The following is an 18,911-nucleotide window of genomic DNA, read 5'->3' as shown; positions in this document are numbered from 1 at the left end:
CCCCCGTTCATGCTCTGTCTCTCTCTGTCCCAAAAATAAATAAAAAAAAAAACGTTGAAAAAAAAAATTAAAAAAAAAAAAAAAAATGACCTCCTTGAAAATGAATAAAGGTAGTGTAAAGTAAAACCAGGATTGTTTTTAGATAAATAAAAGTATTCGCAAGTAAATCCATATACACTACAGTTTTGACGGTAGTAATTGCCGTTGCTACTGCTATTTATAATAATAGCACTAATGCACTTTTACTGTCTTGCTCCAGTTCGGCTGCGTCTTTTTTCCTTTACCTCTCATAAACAAGAATAGATGCTAGGATTTTGTGATGTCAGCTTTAGAGGGCTCTCCTGGCATGTTCCCAGGTTTTATTTGCTGCGCTCTTCTAACCTCAGCTCAATAATTGCAGGAACAGTGAGTGTTTCAGCTTCTTGGTCATCTCCTCTCTCCCAGTAGGTTATTCCTTGGTTATTAACTTTGCATTTTCCAATACGAATTTACTTTTATGGGACCAGATAGCACCAATTAGAAAATGGCTATTAGTCTCAAAGTAAATAGCATGAGCTAGTTTCTTTGAAAGTTTCCTCTGGGTATTTCTTTTTCCTTCACTTCACTGACACCCATAAATATTCAGCATGAGTAACACTTTTGTCTCTCTACATGGAAAGACACTTAAGTCAGTAGGAAATAGGCAAAAGAGAGCCCAATGTAGTGAGTAATGACTGAATCTGGGGTCAATAATTCTTCCTCAGGGAGGCGTGATAGTGTTTTAAATAGTGTACCTCCGTCTTCTCGGCACAGTGCACAGTGCAGAATTTAAAACCATCCTTAACCCTCTGTAGAATTATCAAAATTGTCAGCTCTACCACTGCTTCCCAAGGCGTTCTGATGTACAAGATTTGGCTCCTTTAAATTAGAATGACAAAGAGAGACCTCTTAATAAATATGATCCCAGGGACAATGAAAATAATGTGACCTTGAGTTCCTTTGAAGGAGCTCTAAGAAAGCTCTCATTAGTAGCTCATTTATCCTCAGAAAGAGAGTTGTGAAATAGGAGGAACAGTACTGTACCTCATGGTACAGACGAACGTCAACTGGCTCAGCAGCAGCAGCCAGAACTCCATCAGAGGCTCTAAGCTTTTGTGTGCTCCTTTTGAAAACGGAGAAGAGAAAGCTTGCTTTGACGCGGTGTGTTTTCTTTCCTCCTCTTTCCTTCTTACACATTGGCCCAAGCTGTGTTTTACCCTGTAGCTTTCCTTCTGGTTCCTCCTAACCGTGGAATTAGCATAGGTAGAGTTACTGCAGCGTGTTAGCATCTGTCATGGTCGTCAATGTTGTTGTTGTTGTTGTTGTTGTTGTTGTTGTTGTTGTTGCTATAATAGAACAGTTTGGTAGGAGACCTAGCTCTTTGCTGCAGGGGACTTTGTGACATCATAGAATGCAGTGGTCTTCTAGGAACTGCACAGAACCATGTTCTTGAGTCTAGTGAGTTTTGATACAGAGGAAGAAAGGTAAAGATTTCAGAGGAAGAAAGACCTCAAATATTATAATTGTTTTTGTGCTACTAAGTGATTTTTTAAATTTATCTCCCCAACAGGCTATACATGCAATGTATTTATTTATACTGCTTTCGCAATAAAAATATTTGGCCATGTTCTATATGTGGTGCCAAGAACTGGAGTACAAACCTTCTGTATTATTTCAATCACATTCTACTTATTTAAGAATTAAAAATGTCCACTTACCTGTTTATCTCCAGCTTGTTGTAATATTTCTTCCATCCATTCTTTCACCTAAGAATTTTTTAGTAAGTTATCATGTGCCAGGCGTAGTGAGTGCAGGTACAGAGGATAAAGCATAAAGAAAAATCCCTTTCCTGCTGTCACAGTTTTTAGTTTGGCAGAGGTTACAGACAGCTCTGCATATATTACAAAAAATGTGGTGGATACCTGCTGTGATCTGTGCCCTGGGGGAGGCAGTAGGGAGCAGGGTAAGTAGGGGATGAGCGCAGAGAGCAAGTGATGTCTCACCTGGGCTTGGTGAATCTGGAAGAGCTTCCTGAAGGGAGTGACATCGAAGCTAAACCTGAAGGAAGCTTGAAGTCTTACCCGAGCCAGAGGAGGTAGCTTGCCCTTCTAAAGAGCGAGGCAAGAGTATCTTTAACTGTATTCCAGTTGAACTCTTCTTTCAGTAACATTGTTCCTTTTAGCTGTGCCTAACAAGCTGAGAGATTTGGTTCTGAGCATGCAATATAAGATTAATTTTTGTATATCTGGTAGCATTCATCATGTTTGGTTTATGGCCATCTTCATGTGAATTGCTAATGATGAAAATCTGCAAATCAGTGAATACGATGAAAAAGAAGCAACTGGGGTGTTCAAGATATTCATTATCCAGTCAAATTAAGTTTTTAATATTTATAATCTTGACCTTTTTCAAAAAAAAAAAAAAAAAGGAAAGAGAAAAAGGTTGTGGTGAGACTTTTACTGCCTAATATTTCAGTGTTTTCTTCACAGACCACCGTCCCTGGCCATGGCAGGTTGCTTTATAAAGAATTGTTATATCAGTGGAGTGTTTGTTAGATTATTCTGGGTGACATAAGACCCATTACATCTTTAATTTGTACTGTACTGAGACTATTGGCATAATTTAGACATGATAACTTCTATATGGATTGATGCCTTTTCCTATGCAGAGTAAACGGTTTTACATCTACTCTCAGGAGCTGTTCTTTTTGGCTTGTGTGATACAGCTCTGCATCAAAAGATTGATGAAGGATTTTTATCTGTTTTTTAATTTGTTTGAGGTTTTGTTTTATTTTTAAACCGTGTTCCATTTTGGGGCTCCTGAGTGGCTTCGTTCGTTGAGCAGCCGACTTCGGCTCAGGTCATGATCTTGCGGTTCGTGGGTTCGGCCCCACGTCGGGCTCTGTGCTAACAGCTCAGAGCCTGGAACCTGCTTCAGATTCTGTCTCCCTCTCTCTCTGCCCATCCCCCGGTAAGCGCTCTTTCTTTCTCAAAAATAAATAAACATTTAAAAAAAATTTAAACTGTGTTCCATGTTAGTTTTCTGTTTTTGAGTGAACTTGCATGTCTTTAAGAGTTCTGTCCCGCATGAAGGAGGTGATCCACGTTAATCTGTATGGTTTCTTCTCATGTTGTTTTATGATATTTCTTCAGTAAATCTTGCTTTGCAACTTTTCTGTTAAGACTTAACAGTCGGCTTTGTAATATGTGAAATGCTCTCCACCTGCAGTAGAAATGTATATGACTCAGAAATGAATTTCTGGGCAAGGAAAGTGCCTGGAAAGCATTTTCATTTCTTTTTAACTGTTTTTGGTTGGGACTGGGTATGGCACATTACATATTTTATATGAATTTTAGAAGAATTGTTGGTGTTGAATCTAGGGGAGGGTTATTTAAAAAAAATTTTTTTTCCCCTCAGGGTCTAGGTGATTATGAAAAGAAAAATACTATTGACTGCAGTTTCCATTTACTTGAATCCCTGTTCGTTGGTGGATCCAGTTGTGGGTGGCAGATGGGGAAAGAAGTCAGCTCAGCTTAATGATATATTGACTTTATTGTGTGCCTGCCATTCTTTTCTTTTACTCTTTTTAACTTCAAGAGATTTATCCCTGATTGTAATATGCCTAGCAACTTTCAAGGGAAAATCTCCATCATCTCTTCTTATTTGTGAAGTACAAAGTTCTATGAACTATTGAATTTCATAGGGCTTTGACTAGAACTCAACATGAATTGTGGTTGACAAGAAGTTAATTTAATTTAGTTTTACTTTCTTTAAGTTGTGTTCATTTTATCTTTCTCCTTTTTGACATTGCCCTAAAAACAAAACCCAACGGAATATCCTGAGCGGTGTGTAGCATGAATGGAGAAACTTGTAAGACAGATTGTTGGGTTGGGTGTGGGGGAAAGCAGTATCCTTTATCTTGGGACTTACAGGGGAAAGGGTGCTACCCATTGAGGAAGGAAGGTGTTATTTTCTGGGGTGGGGCTTAGGATGGGGAAGATGTATTTGGAAATTTAGGAGGTTTAGGTTTAGGCTAAGGAGGTTTAGGAGGCTCCCAGCTTGACCTTACGTACAGTCCCAGTTTTTGCTCTATGCTTTCTGTTTCTCTGTCATTTAGCCACCCACTGAATAACTGTGACTCACTGAAAGTTGGGACTTTGTCATGTTTCAGGAGTATTAAGATCTCTAAGAAGGTGGATGAATGGCCTGGATGCCAAGAAGCCAAGAACCATGTAGCAAGGGTAATGAACCATCTAGGAGGGCTCTCTTGGCTGCTGCCCAGAGTGTGGTACATGGCAACTTCGTTTTCACTGAAGACTGTTGAGAAGAATGGTTGATTTTTGAGTTGATGGGAACCTAAATTTGAACACATTCAAAAAAAGTTTATATTTGGAGAGGGAGAAAGAGCGAGCACAAGCAGGAGAGGGGTAGAGGAAGAGTGAAAGAGAATCTTAAGCAGGCTCCATTCCCAGTGCAGAGCCTGAGGTGGGGCTTGATCTGCAAGATCATGACCTAGAGTCGGACACTTAACCAACTGAGTCACTCAGGTACCCCAAAAAGTATATGTTTTTAATCTCCCCGTGTGCATTGTGTGTGTGTATATATTATATAATATATATAATTTTTTAAATTTTATTTATTTACTTTGAGAGAGAGAGAGAGAGAGAGAGAGAGAGAGCAAGCTGGGGAGGGGCTGAGAGAGAATCCCAAGCAGGCTCCACACTGCCAGCACAGAGCCCAGTGTGGGGCTTGAACTCACGAACCGTGAGACCATGACCTGAGCCAAAATCTAGAGTTGCTCGCTCAACCAACTGAGCCACCCAGGCACCCCTGCATTTTATATTTTGATATCACATTTTACATCTTTTTATTTTATGCGTCCTTAACTAATTATTGTAGTTTTTGTTAGTTTTACCACTATTATCTTTTAACCTTCCTACTTGCTTTATAAATGATTGATCCACGGTCTTGTCTTTCTTTTTTTCTTTTTTAATTTTTTTTTAATGTTTCTATTTATTTTTGAGACAGAGAGAGACAGAGCATGAGCAGGGGAGGGGCAGAGAGAGGGGGAGACACTGAATCTGAACCGGGCTCCAGGCTCTGAGCTGTCAGCACAGAGCCTGACGCGGGGCTCGAACTCACAGAGTGTCAAATCATGACCTGAGCTGAAGTCGGATGCTCAACCGACTGAGCCACCAGGCACTCCTATCCACTGTCTTTTCTATATATTCGCCTTTTCCTGTGAAATTTTTACTTTCATATATTTTCTTATTATTAATTAGTGTCCTTTCTTTTCAGCCTAGAAATTCCTTTAACATATCTTGTAGGTCCATTTTAGTGGTGGTGAACTTTTAGTTTTTGTTTATCTAGAAAACTCTTAATCTCCCCTTTAATTCTGAATGCTGTGTTGAGTAGAGAATTTCTTAGTTGGAAATTTTTTCCTTTCAGAAGCACTTTGAATATGTCATGCCACTTCCTTACCCCAGCAGAATTTCTGCTGAAAGCCTTATGGGGTTTCCCTTGTACTTAACAAGTGTTTATTCTTGATGCTTTTGAGATTTCCTCTATCTTTAACACTCTCCCACCCCTACCCCCAGTCAATGAAAGAGTGAAAGGGCAACTTTATTAAGACTCCAGGGCCTTGGGCCTCAGGCAGGAGACTACCCTGTGGGCAAAGGAAGAGCCAGTGGAGAGGCCTTGTTTTACCTTCTTTTGGGGGTGCAGTTTGTTGGTGTGTCCACACTTCTTGCGACAATTCACAGCACAGGGGTGCAGGTAAGCATAGCATTGAAAACAGATCTTCTTGTTGCATCTGCTTTTCTGGGTTAGCTGGAAAAGGGAAGGATTAATGATGCCACCCCTCAGATGAAGCACCAAGCTCAGAGTAGATTCTTTCTGGATATTGTAGTCTGAGCAAATGTGGTTATTCTCCAGCTATTTGCTAATCAAAAGTCAGATGCTGTTGGTCAGGCAGGATACCCTCCTTGTCTTTGATTTGGGCCTTGACATTCTCAGTGGTGTCACTGGGCTCATTCTCAAGGGCACTGGTCTTGCCTATCAAGGTCTGCATCTCTGTCCACAGGGCCACTAACCCTGAGCTACTTGGCCACTTCGTGAGAGTCTCTTACTTTTGCCATTTTAACTATAATGTGTCTTGATGTAAATCTCTTTGGATTCATCTCTTTGGAACTCTCTCAGCTTCCTTGATCTGAATTTTTGTTCCCTTCCTCAGATTAGGGAGGTTTTCAGCCATTATTTTTTCAGATAGTTTTCTGGCCCTTTCTCTCTTTTCTCCTCCTGGATCCCCTATAATGCAAATGTTATTCCACTTGATATTGTCACAAAGGTCCTTTAAGATATCTTCTCTTATAAAAATTTCTTTTTGCTACACTATTTAGGCGAATTCCATTGTTTGCTATTTCAGCTTGCTGATCTGTCCTTCTGCTTTATCCAGTCTGCTGTTGAACCCCTCTAGTGTGCATTTCAGTTTGGTATTATTCTTCAGCTCTGTAACTTCTGCCTGATACTTTGTTATATTTTCTGTCTCCTTTGATGTTCTCACTGCATTCATCCATTCTTCTCCTGAGTTCAGTGAGCATCTTTGTGAACATTACTTTGAACTTCTTATCAGGTGGATCAGTTATCTCTGTTTTATGAAGGTCTTTCACTGAGGCTTTTTCTTGTTCTTTCATTTGGAGCATATTCCTCTATTCCTCTGTCTCCTCATTTTCCTGACTCTGTGTGTGTGTTTCTTTGTGTTAGAAGGTAGGTAAATTACCTACCTCTCCCAGCCTGGAGGGAGTGCCCTTGTATAGAAGATGTCCCATGGGGCTCAGAAACAATATCCCTCCTGGCCACTTGCACCAGGAACCTGGGGTGGGGCATGTTTCCCCGTATGAGTTGCATGTGCCTGCCTGCAGTGGTGGGGCCACAACTGTGGCACAGGAGTATGTGGGGATGTTGCCCCGCCCAGCTGCATTGTGCTGCTGTGGTGCTGGGGTGGGCAGGTAAGACCTGGCCTGGCTGTGGTATGGAGGTGGGCAGGGCACTCAGCAGTGGGCACCCTCCAGTGCCAACAGGCTGGAGGAAGAGTTTCTAAATGGTGCCCACCAACAAGTTAGAATAAGACTTCAAAAGTGACTCCTACCCATGTCTGTATCCCTGGAGCGTCCAAACCAAGTTCCTGCCTCTCTAGCAGACTCTTCAAGATGACTAAGTTGGTGGTCGTCACATATGGCCCAGGCACTTTTCAAACGGGTGGCTTTGAGCCGGGTCCCGGAGTGAGGGAGTCCGTCATCAAGCCCTTTATGAGCAGGTTCTCTGTTCCCTGCAGATTTCCTACATGTAATGCCCATTGGTTTTTAATGGCATTTTGGGGCGCTCACCTCTCCTTTGCAGGATCTAGGGGTTGGGTGCCTGATGTGGCAATCCGACCCCTCACTTCTTTGGGAAAAATTTTGTATCTTTGAGATTCTTCCTGATCATGTATCACCATACCTGGGCTTAGTTACTGTTTTGTTTTGTATTGTTGTGGCAAGACTGTGTCTCTTTCTCTACTTGTTTCATTGCTACTCTTTTATCCTTTGTTGTGGAGGCTCTCTGTTCATCTGGTTATCAGGTCTTTTTTAGAGGATATTATTTCATATGTACTTGAAAATTCGTTGTGACAATGGGAAGAGGTGAGTGTGGAATCTTCCTTTGCCACCATATTGAACCCTTCGCTCCTGTAAGTAGTTCTTCAATGGACAGCTTTGTTGAAGATTGGATTTTCTCTCTCTTGAAATCATTTGAAAGACTAGTGAAGAGTAAGACTAAACTGTAAATCTCTTCCAAATACCTGGAACAGTGGGGACATGTTTGGGTAGGGGTTGATCTTCAATATTGAAAACTAAGGAGTGAAAAGTAGTTTGAGGAGAAAAGCTGACTGTGCTTCTGGGAAGCACAAAATGTTCTACATACACATTGGCAGTGAGAGGAATACATAATATAAACCCAACCGATATGGGTGTTTAATTTTTTTTTTTAATCTGAGAGAAGAGAAGTAATTATGTACGTTATGTCTTCTAAATTACTGCAGAACAGGGATTCTTAATCTGGACTCTATAGATGAGCTTTAGAGGATTCTTGAACGTCTTGAAATTATATGCAAAATTATGGTGTGGATGCATGCCACGTAGACACTCTTGTGCACTTATTTGGAAAAGGGGGCCATTTATTTTCGTTGAATTCTCAGTGGATTTATGAACCAGAAAAATAGAGATGAGGGGCCAGAACTTTTTGCCAATCCCAAATGACATGTGTGCGTTTTTCAGAAGGAAACGTGCAAATGGATTGTTAGTGTGATTGCAGTCTCTGCCTTCTTTTCCTTTTCACCACCCCCAGCGTTTTCTTGTTATTAGAATTTTGATCTAAGAGGACATCCTTTGCTCTTTTACTTGTGTTTGTTCAGTGAATGCTGAATGCCGAGCCAATCAGTCTTTTCTTGGACAATTTTCTTTTCCTACAAATCTGTTTTTAGTGCTGAGCAGCTAGGAAAGAAACATTAAGGACATGATGCATTTTAGTTCCATTTCTATATGCGGAAGACTTCACTATCACAAGGAAGCTGGACAGATTTTTTGGAATGTACTGCCGTAATTAATCTTCATTAGGACTGTTGCCATGGCCCTGTAAATTAAAATTTATGATAAGGGGGAAAGTCTCCGGGACAATATGTTTGAATGCCAGAGTGCCTATACTTAGGGAGAGGTACAAAGATTTCTGAGATTTTTTTGATGGTCCCAAGCTTATTTATTATTAGCTTAACGTACTTTAGGGCAGAGTCCAGGTTACATTAATTGATATGAATGCAGAAGGAGAGCTTTATACAAAAGGGACACAAAGTGGACACTCAGGTGCTGACTCTCGGCTTTCCACCATAATTCAGCAGCATGTTGTAAAAAGAAACTCCAGGGTTTCTGTGGAAGTGAACATTCACTGCTCCCCATCTCAGTCCTCAGCTTCCTCATAGTTATATTAGTTAGCAGTTTCACCTGATTTCTTTCCTTTGCATTCCAGAAAAAGAGTAAAGCAAGAATTTGAAAAGCATGCACAGACACTATAGCAAAGGGAATGTGCTTTCTTCAGTCTACACCTCGTCCTGGTTTTTGTTAGATGTCTGAATAGGCTTGTGCGGTGATGGTGATCCTCTGTTTTATGATGTAACAGACCCCTAATTGTACATGAATAAATGCAGCTGCTACAGAAGTTAAGCGCTCTGACATGAGCAAGCCATCATGGTGCTTTCCGGCTGCAGGCTCTTTTCTGGTGTCAGGCTTACAGAAGCCCCAGTGATTCTGGCTGCCATTTTATCACTTAATAATGGGAACTGCTTGCCCCAGTGTCTTTGGAAGTTTAGTGCTCACTCGACTACACTGTGTTTCTGCAAAGCCTGCACACTCCAGGGAAGAAGTTGACAGGATTTCCCAGTAGATCTTTTTCTTCTCTGGTGCCTTGGCCACAGCCATAACAGACAGCGCTTGGAACATTCTTGAGGCTTGGAGTAGTGGTTCCGACTGCAGCATTCTTGCAGCCCAGGGAGCATGGTTTCCAGGTTACAGAGGACGTTCTGATCTCTTTTTATTGGAGGTAATTCACACATCATTTATTTAAAGTATGCTGTTTAACAACGAGCGGTCTTCTTGTTCGCGGCAAATACTACTGATTATGTTCTGTCTTTTTTTAAATTTATTTTTCTTTTTTTGGTAATGTATTATTTGTCCTGTCCCTTTCCACTTGTGTAAGTCTGGCTAAAGCGTCGTAAGGGGCAGAGAGAGAGTTAAACAAAAAAAAAAAAAAAAATCAAGTGGTGTAAGACCTAGTACTTTCCTTTACATGAAAAAGTAGTATATCAGTGAATTAGTCTCTCTCCTTTTGCCTTTCTGTTTTAATCCGTAGGAATTTAAACTGGGTCTGCTCCTGGAAGGATGGTCTCAGAGGCATCTGTATCTCAAAAATAGTTGCTCTAGCAGGTGTAAAATAAGAATTACCCGAACTTCTGTGGATCAAGAGACTGAATGCCTTATTCACATACACCACTGCCTTTAATTTGGGAACCTTGATCTTTGTGCCATATTATCATGCACTTTGCAACATGGAAGAAGTAGTTTTGTGAAATTAAGTTTATATGAGAACAGCAGGCTAATTGGCCCTGTGGGAAAACTGGTTTTTGGAATCCGATCTGAGTTTGAATCTTACGTCCTTTTTAAAATTTTGAACAATGGACAAGGTACTTAATCTCTGTGACCCTCAGTTTTCTTCACCGGTCAAATGAATATAATTCTTACCTTGCATGGTTATTGTGAATCTATTGAAGGTAAAAAGAAAGGGTATGATACATCATAGGGCCATTAATATATGATAATCCTTTTAATTATTAAAAGCAGAGCTGTGATAGGAATTTTTAAATGCATATGTTTTTACAAGAATAAAATTTAATGTCCTCTGGGATACCTGCTTTCCATTTTCTTCCTCATGAAAATCATTCATTATGATGTGGCAGGCCTTTGTTTAAAACAGTCTGCAAGAGCAACATGGATGGAAATGGAGGGTATTATGCTAATAAGTGAAGTAAGTCAGGCAGAAAAAGACAGATACCATATGTTTTCACTCATATGTGGTTCCTGAGAAACTTAACAGAAGACCATGGGGAGGGGAAGGGGAAAAAAAAAAGTTACAGAGAGGGAGGGTGGCAAACCGTAAGAGACTCTTAAAAACTGAAAACAAACTGAGGGTTGATGGGGGGTGAGGGAGAGGAGAAAGTGGATGATGGGCATTGAGGAAGGCACCTATAGGGATGAGCACTGGGTGTTGTATAGAAACCAATTTGACAATAAATTATATTTAATGTAAAAAAAAAAGTCTGCAAAAATATCCCATAGACTTGACTGACGTAATAAATGATACGGTGACGAAAATGTCAGTGTCATGTATTCTGTTGATCATATGGATAGAGAGTCCATATTGCCGAATGGGAGTGTGGGAAGTGCCCTGACTCTGTGCCTGGTGTAGAGCTGTAAAGAGGACAGACTGGATCCCAGTCTTCACAGAGCTTCGCCTCTGGGGGAGGTTGGGGGCGGGGTGACAGACTTAAAGAAGTACACAAAAAGAGGAAAAGAATGGTTGCTCAGGACCCTGAAAGCCATGAGTGAGGATAAGGACAGAGGATCTGGAAGCGCTGACTTTGTATGAGATGGTTAGGAAAAACCTGTGTGAGGGGAAACCTGAAAAATTACTGAAAACCTTTAAGTAAAGAAGGAATATTCATTCCGCATTCTAACCCTTAATTGCTGGGACAGTTAACAGAATTTAAATATTTTCTCTAATAGCCCAGTCGTGGCTCTACGCTTACACGTTCTCCTGCCAGAGGAGATTCCTGGGCTCCTTCTCATCCCGTGTCTTCCAACCACGTGTGTGTCGTGACCGAGATGCTAGTTGGTTTCAGGCGAGTGATGAAGGTAAGAAACAGCTGCCATTGTAGCCCAGAGCGTCGCAGCTCCCTGGAAAGGTATATGGCAGCATGACGTCTATGAGAACAGGAGAGTGGATGTGAGATGGTCCGACCGAACACTGGCCAGTCACTTCAGGTGATGCATTACGGCAGCGTGTTGTTCTTTGGGGAAGACAGGAGAAAACTAATACTTGAACTTACGTTGATGGTGTAGCAACTCTTTTGCACTGTGCAGATCTTTTTATGAATAGGCTTTATTTTTGTAGCAATTTTACTTTTTACAGTAAAAATTTAATGAAAAGGAGTTTCCATATGTCCCCCCTCCCCCCGCAGCCTTTTCTATTACCTTTTATTAGTGTTTGTGACCATCCACGAACTTGTGCTGACACATCATTGTCATCCAAAGTTTATAGTTTACATTAGGATTCATTCTTTGTGTTGTACCTTCGATGGGTTTGCCTCCCTCTCTGTTTTTATCTCATTTTTCCTTCCCTTCTCCTATTTTCATCTGTTGTTTTTCAAACTCCACGAGTGAAATCATGTATTTGTCTTTCTCTGACTTATTTCGCTTAGCAAAATACACTCTAGTTCCATCCACGTTGTTGCAAATGGCAAGATTTCATTTTCATGAATATTCCATATTGTGTGTGTGCGTGCGTGTGTGTATACACCACATCTTTATCCATTCATCAGTTGATGGACATTTGGGCGCTTTCCATACTTTGACTACTGTCAATAGTGCTGCTCTAAACCTAGCATGCCTGTGCCCCTTCAAATCAGCATTTTTGTATCCTTTGGATAAATAGCTAGCAGTGCAGTTGCCGGGTCGTAGGGTAGTTCTGTTTTTATTTTTTTGAGGAACCTCCACGCTGTTTTCCAGAGTGGCTGCACCAGTTCGCATTCCCACCAATAGTGCAAGAGGGTTCCCCTTTCTCCACATCCTCGCTAACACCCGTTGTTTCCTGAACTGTTAATTTTAGCCACTCTGACAGGTGCGAGGTGGTATTTCCCTGGTGATGATTTGTATTTCCCTGATGATGAGAGATGTTGAACATCTTTCCATGTGTCTGTTAGCCATCTGGGTGTCTTGTTTGGAAAAGTGTCTATTCATGTCTTCTGCCCATTTCTACACTGGATTATTTTGGGGGTGGGGGTGTTGACTTTCGTAAGTTCTTCATAGATTTTGGATACTAACCCTTTATCCAATATGTCATTAGCAAACATAAGAAGACTATTTTTTAACTTTTTATTTTCTCCTTGGGGAATAGTGAGCATGGAAATCATTATTGAATGGCTTTCTTACAAGCCTAACAGGTAAAACTAAAAAGTAGAACTAACCAAACTCAGAAATTTCTCTCTATGGTCCATGCTCCATGGACCACAGGTGTTGAGTCTAGAACAGTGGCTTGCAACATTTTCATCATCACAGAGAACTTTTGCTTTCAATGTTAATGGCTCCTATGTTGTGAAAGATTTTTGTCTTTTAAGAATGTTAATAAAAAGTTAATGTTTCACATTTGTTTTTTTGACAAAGACAATTTCCAGTTCAGTCAAGTGTTTGCAAAGCTCACTTATTAAAATTGGAGCTAGAACTTGGTCTCGGGCATGTAGTTGTGGGTGTTTTGAAATGCTGAAAGTGACTCGTCCCCCATCTGTCCTGACAAGAGAAATCTCCCCTTTCCCCATACCTCGGTGGATCCAGGGGCCCACGTTGAAACGTATGTGGCACACCTACCCTCATGCTTCTGAGCTTTGTGGAATTACAGAGAATAATTGTAATTATTCTTTGCCCAGAACTACTTTTCCCTTCAAATATAACTTTCTTTTTTATTGCATAGAGTAATACAAGCTTGTTACAGAAAAATGAGAAGATACATATACCAGCAAAAAAAATAATCTAAAAAAATCTTCCGGCTCTTTTTCTCTGCAAACATACATACAAGCCTTTGTTAAAGATGCTTTAACAAAGAGTTCTTTGTTAAAGAACTCTTGTTCTGTATTGGTTTTGTAACTGTTTTCAGTGTCAATAAAGAAATTCCTGCAACACTGTTTTTAATTGCTGCATAGTGTTTTCATTTTTAATTTTATAACTTATTTCACAAATGAGTCCCTTATGATTGGATGTTTGGGTTTTCAACTTTCTGAGATTACAAATAGTTTTGCCTTCAGTGTTCTGTAACTAAATCTTTATACACATCCTTAATTATTTCTTTGGGATAAATTCTCAGAAGAGAAACTGCTGGGTAGGCATACTTGAAAGACTTTTGAAAGGTGCCACCAGATTGCCCTCCAGAAAGCTTAGTAGTAATCTGTATTCCCACCCAGGAGTTTTTACATTCTGATTAGGAGTTATGATGCATACAGGTGAAAAAAAAAATCTTTTTAGTGTTAGAAAGTAGTAATGCTAAGTGCAAAATTACGAATCAACAATTAGAGTTGTAGGCATTCAGAGGAAAGAGATCATTTTTAATAAGGGAGTTTGGGTACCTTTCATGGAAGATGAGAAATTGAAGATGGTTTTTTTGTTTTGTTTTGTTTTGTTTTTTATGTTTGTTTTATTTTTGAGAGAGAGCGAGCACAAGCAGGGGCAGGACAGAGAGAGAGGGAGACACAGACTCCGAAGCAGGCTCCAGGCTCTGAGCTGTCAGTACAGAGCCCAACGTGCGGTTCGAACCCCCAAACTGTGAGATCATGACCTGAATCAAAGTCGGCGCTCAATCGACTGAACCATCCGGGAGCTCCTAGAAGTTGAAGATGGTTCTTGAAGCAAGGGAGGGATGAACAGGAGGGAGGTACCCCATTGACAAGAAGGGCACAGGCGGGACATACAAGAGGGCTCTCTGATCTAAACAAGGGCCACATTTGAAGAGTCCAGGAAGAGGGGCCAGGAGGAAGGTTGACCTCATCAGGTTAACTCCAGGTGTTCCTCCCTCTTTTGTTTCTCATGAATGTACTTAATACAGGCTATACTCATTCTGGGTGACTAGGCAGCTACAAGTACCTGAAAAAGTTCCTGAAACCAGGAAATCAAACCTACTGTAAAATCTGTTCACTTTCTGGGAGAATTGAGTTTTGGGTTTAGAAAACTTAGAAAATAAGAAAGTTATATTCCATTTAAAACTCGGTAATATATTTATTAACATGTTAAAGTTGAGTTCACATTTCAGTGTTAAATCCTTTTTTCTTATTATCAGTGAATAAATTGGTTCGCATGTTTACATTGGGTATTGTGATGTGCTTCCATGTAATCATTTTCACTTAAATTTCAAAGCCATTGAAGTAACATTTCCCTGTTATTGTTGGTTCAGATTACATATTACAACATGATATTTTTCTTTGTGTTTTGTTGTATGATTAGTTCTTTAAATGACACATCAGACATTACTAATTACGCCTCTCTATTAATTGGATTATTGAAAGATAAATAGTTCTGAATTATTTTGCTTTGGTGGTTTTCTGTTTAGAACTATAGTGGGGCTTTTAGTGCCCTGAGCCATACTTTTGCTTTTTAAGCTGTGTTATATCAGCCAATATATTGTACTGTTACAATGTTGAGCAGTAAGATGGCCCTTTTTGACACTGAGTTCATAGATTTGAAGTATGTGGAGATAGTTTGACACTTTACATCCCATAGAAATACTGAAATAAAAATAAAACGCAGAGCTCAGGCCTAGACTCTTGGCCCTGTTTTGTAGGCCACCTCCTAGTTGTCAGTTCATACTGTGAGCTTCCTTACCTCCTTCAGTCCAGTGGAGTGAACTTACTCCGAGAAGAAGATTCACAGGTGTTACTGCTGTCTCTCACCTGTATTGTGGTTCTTCCTTCCAGCAGACCTATTTTCATAATGTCCCAACATGTGATTGGTAAACTGTATCAATGATGTGCTACCACAGGTCAGCTAACAGAACTCTTGATTGGGAGGCACAGGAGCCCCATCCAGCAATTGCAGATAATAATTAAAGAACCAACAAACTAGAACCAACTCACTGTTACATGCAGTATTAGGCTGTCGACCAATCCTAAGGACATCCGAGGTCTTAATTAGATTCAATAACTCCCTGGGGAACATTAACTATACAAGGTCAGAACCCTTCCACTTGATTTATCAGGATGTAAATAAAATAGAGGTTTCTAGTGCCACGCAATTTCCCCCAGCTTTATTGAGATATAGTTGACATAGAACATTATGTAATTGTAAGGTATACAGCATGTTATTTGATATACTTATATGTTGTGAAATGATTTTCACCCTGGTATTATTAGCAAACCCTCTATAGCATTACATAGGTATGTTTGTGTGTGTGTGTGTGTGTGTGAGAGAGAGAGAGATGATAACATTAGCCATTTACTATCTTAGCAACTTTCAAGTATCTGATAAAATATTGCTAACTATAATCACCATGTTGTACATTAGATCCCCAGAACTTACCTTAAAACTGGAACTTTGTACCTTTGACCAGCATCTCCCCATTTCCCCTACCCCTCGGCCTCTGGTAACTACCATTCTAGTGTCTCGTTTCTGTGTTCACCTTTTTTTAGATTCCACATAGAAGTGGTATCATACAGATTTCATCTTTCTCTGTCTTATTTTTATTTCACTTAACATGATGCCCTCAAGGTCCATCCATTTTATTGCAGATGGCAGGATATCCTTTTTTCTCACGGTTGAATAATATCCCATTGTGTATATATAATATGCTATATCATCTATCCATGACACTTAGGTTGTGTCCATTTCCTGCCAGTTGTGAATAATGTTGAAATGAACACGAGGATGTAGAGAACTCTTGAAGATCCTGTTTTCATTTCCTTTGGGTAATATACCCAGAACAGGGATTTGTGGATCATTTGGTAGTTCTGTTTTTAGGAACCTCCATGCTGGTTTCCATAGAGGCTGTACTGATTGCATTCCCACCAACAGTGCACAAAGATTCCCTTTCCACGCTCTCACCAACACCTTGTTACCTCTTGTCTTTTTGATGACAACCATTTTACCAGGTATGAGGTCATATCTCATTGTGGCTTTGATTTGCATTTCCCTCTTAATTAGTGATAATTGAGCACCTGTTCTTGTACTCGTTGGTCGTGTGAATGTGTCTATTCAGTTCCTCTGCCTGTTTTTTTAATCAGACTCTTTGAAGGGATTTTTTTTTTTTTTTTTTTTTGCTACTGAGTTATAGGACTTCCTTATGTATTTTGGATATTAAACTTTTATCATAAATATGGCCTGTAATATTTTCTCCATTTTGTAGGTTGCCTTTTCATTTTTGTTTTGCTGCGCAGAAGCTTTCTACTGTGATGTAGTCCTACTGACTTTTGCTTTTGTTTATTGTGTTTCTGGCATCATATCCAGAAAACTGTTGCCTAGACCAGTGTCACAGCGATTTAGCCCTGTGTTTTCTTCCTGGAGTTTTATGGTTTGGAGTCATCTTTTTAAGTCTTTAATTCATTTTGTGGTTATCCAGTTTTCATACCACCTTTTATGAAAGAGACCATCCTTTCTCCATTGAGTATTTTCTGCTCCCTTGTCAAGTATGAATTGACCATATGTGCAAGGGTTTATTTGTTCTCTGTTGTGTTGGTCTGAGTGACTGTTTCTGTGTCAGTACCATACTACTGGTTTGATTACTTTAGCTTTGTAGTATAGTTTGAAATCAGGATTGTGATACCTCTGGATTTGTTCTTTCTTAGAATTGCCTTGGCTTGTTGGAATCTTTAGTGATTTTATGAATTTAGGATTATTTTTTCTAGTTCTGTGAAAAATGCCATTGGAATTTTTATAGAGATTTCATTGAATCTATAGATAGTTTGGGGTAGTATGGGCATTTTAATGTATTAATTCTTCTGATCCATGAATATGGGATATCTTTCCATTTATTTGTCTTTTTCACATTTCTTTCATCAAAATCTTACAGTTTAGAGTGTATTGATAATTCACTTCCTTGATTAAAGTTATTCCCAAGTATGATTTTGATGTTGTTATGTTTGTAGGGGGTAATTTTTTTAAATTTCTTTTTCAGATAACTTGCTTTTAATGTAAAGAAATGTTACTGAATTTTGTATGTTGATTTTTGTATCTTGCGACTTTACCTAATTTATTTATTAGTTCTAACAGTCTTTCGTGAAGTCTTTAAGATTTTCTATATATAAGATCATATCTACGAACAATTACCATCTTAATTCCTTTCTGATTTGAATGCCTTTTTTTCCCCTTGTGTGATGCTTTCATTAGGACTTCTAGTACTATGTTGAATAGAAACAATGAGAATGGGCATCCTTGAATTGTTCCTGACCTTAGAGAAAAAGTTTTCAACCTTTACTGAGTATAATGTTACCTGTGACTTGTCATATATGGTTTTTATTATGTTGAGGCATATTTGTTCTCTCCCCAGTCTGTTGAGCTTTTGTCAAGAAAAGGTTGCTGAATTTTGTCAAATACTTTTCCTGCATCTATTGAGATGATTATATGATTTTTATTTTTCATTTTATTAATTTGGTATATCACATTTATTGATTTGGGTATGTTGAACCATACTTGCATCCCAGGGATGAATCCCAGCTGAATCATCGTGTGGGATCCTTTTACTATGCTGTTGAATTAAGTTTGCTAATATCTTGCTAATAATTTTTGCATCTGCATTCATCAGGAATATTGACCTGCAGTTTTCTTTTCTTGTTACTATTTTTATCTGGCGTTCGCATTAGGTTAGTGCAGTCCTTGTGAAACGTGTTTGGAATATTCTCTTTAGTGTTTTAGAAGAGTTTGAGAAGGATTGGAGTTAATTCCTTTTTAAATGTTTGGTAAAATTCACTAGGGAAACCTTCTGGTTCTGGACTTTACTTTGTTGGCAGAATTTTGATTACCAATTCAATCTCCTTATTCCCTACTGGTCTATTCAAACTTGCTATTTTTTCATGACTCAGTGTTGTTAGGTTGATGTTTCTAGGAGTTCATTCATTTCTTCTAGGTTATCCAAATGGTTGGTATATAATTAATCTGCAGGGGTCTCATGACCTTTTATATTTTTGTGGTATTGGTTGTTAAGTCTCCTTTCTAGTTTCTGATTTTTAATCTTTCTTTTTTCTTGAGTTAGACTAGCCATATGTTGGTCAGTTTTGCATATCTTTTAAAAAAATTATTGTTTTTTTTTAATCTTTTTTTTTTATTTTGTTTTTCTTGTCTCTTATTTATTTTTTTCCTGATCTTTGTATTTCATTACTTCTGCTAACTTTGGACTTCATTTGTTCATATTTTAGTTCGCTGGAGGTGAAAAGTTAGGTTGTTTGAGATCTTTCTCGTTTCTTAAGGTCAGCTTTTAACACTGTAAACTTCCCACTTTGGGAAGATGCTTTTGCTACATCTCACAAGTTTTGGTATCTTGTGTTTCCATTTTTAGAGATTTAA

The 18,911-nt window shown here is 39.2% G+C and overlaps 2 protein-coding genes across 2 annotated transcripts in view; one reads left to right on the top strand and one right to left on the bottom strand.

The window, feature by feature from the left end:
- Positions 1–18,911, top strand: part of DDX10 (DEAD-box helicase 10) — a 268,337-nt gene that overhangs the window by 240,400 nt on the left and 9,026 nt on the right. The gene's annotated exons all lie outside the window — the stretch shown is intronic.
- Positions 5,628–9,545, bottom strand: LOC109278697 (ubiquitin-60S ribosomal protein L40-like). The gene is given in 3 exon segments (XM_053899867.1): positions 5,628–5,964; positions 5,966–6,127; positions 9,423–9,545. Coding segments are annotated over 3 exon segments (606 nt in total). The 3' UTR covers positions 5,628–5,643.

Source organism: Panthera pardus, unplaced genomic scaffold, assembly GCF_024362965.1.
Source record: "Panthera pardus isolate Hobbes unplaced genomic scaffold, ASM2436296v1 HiC_scaffold_12, whole genome shotgun sequence".
Lineage (NCBI taxonomy): Eukaryota > Metazoa > Chordata > Mammalia > Carnivora > Felidae > Panthera > Panthera pardus.
The sequence above is the reverse complement of the archived record's forward strand: the minus strand, read 5'-3'. Positions and strand labels throughout refer to the sequence as shown.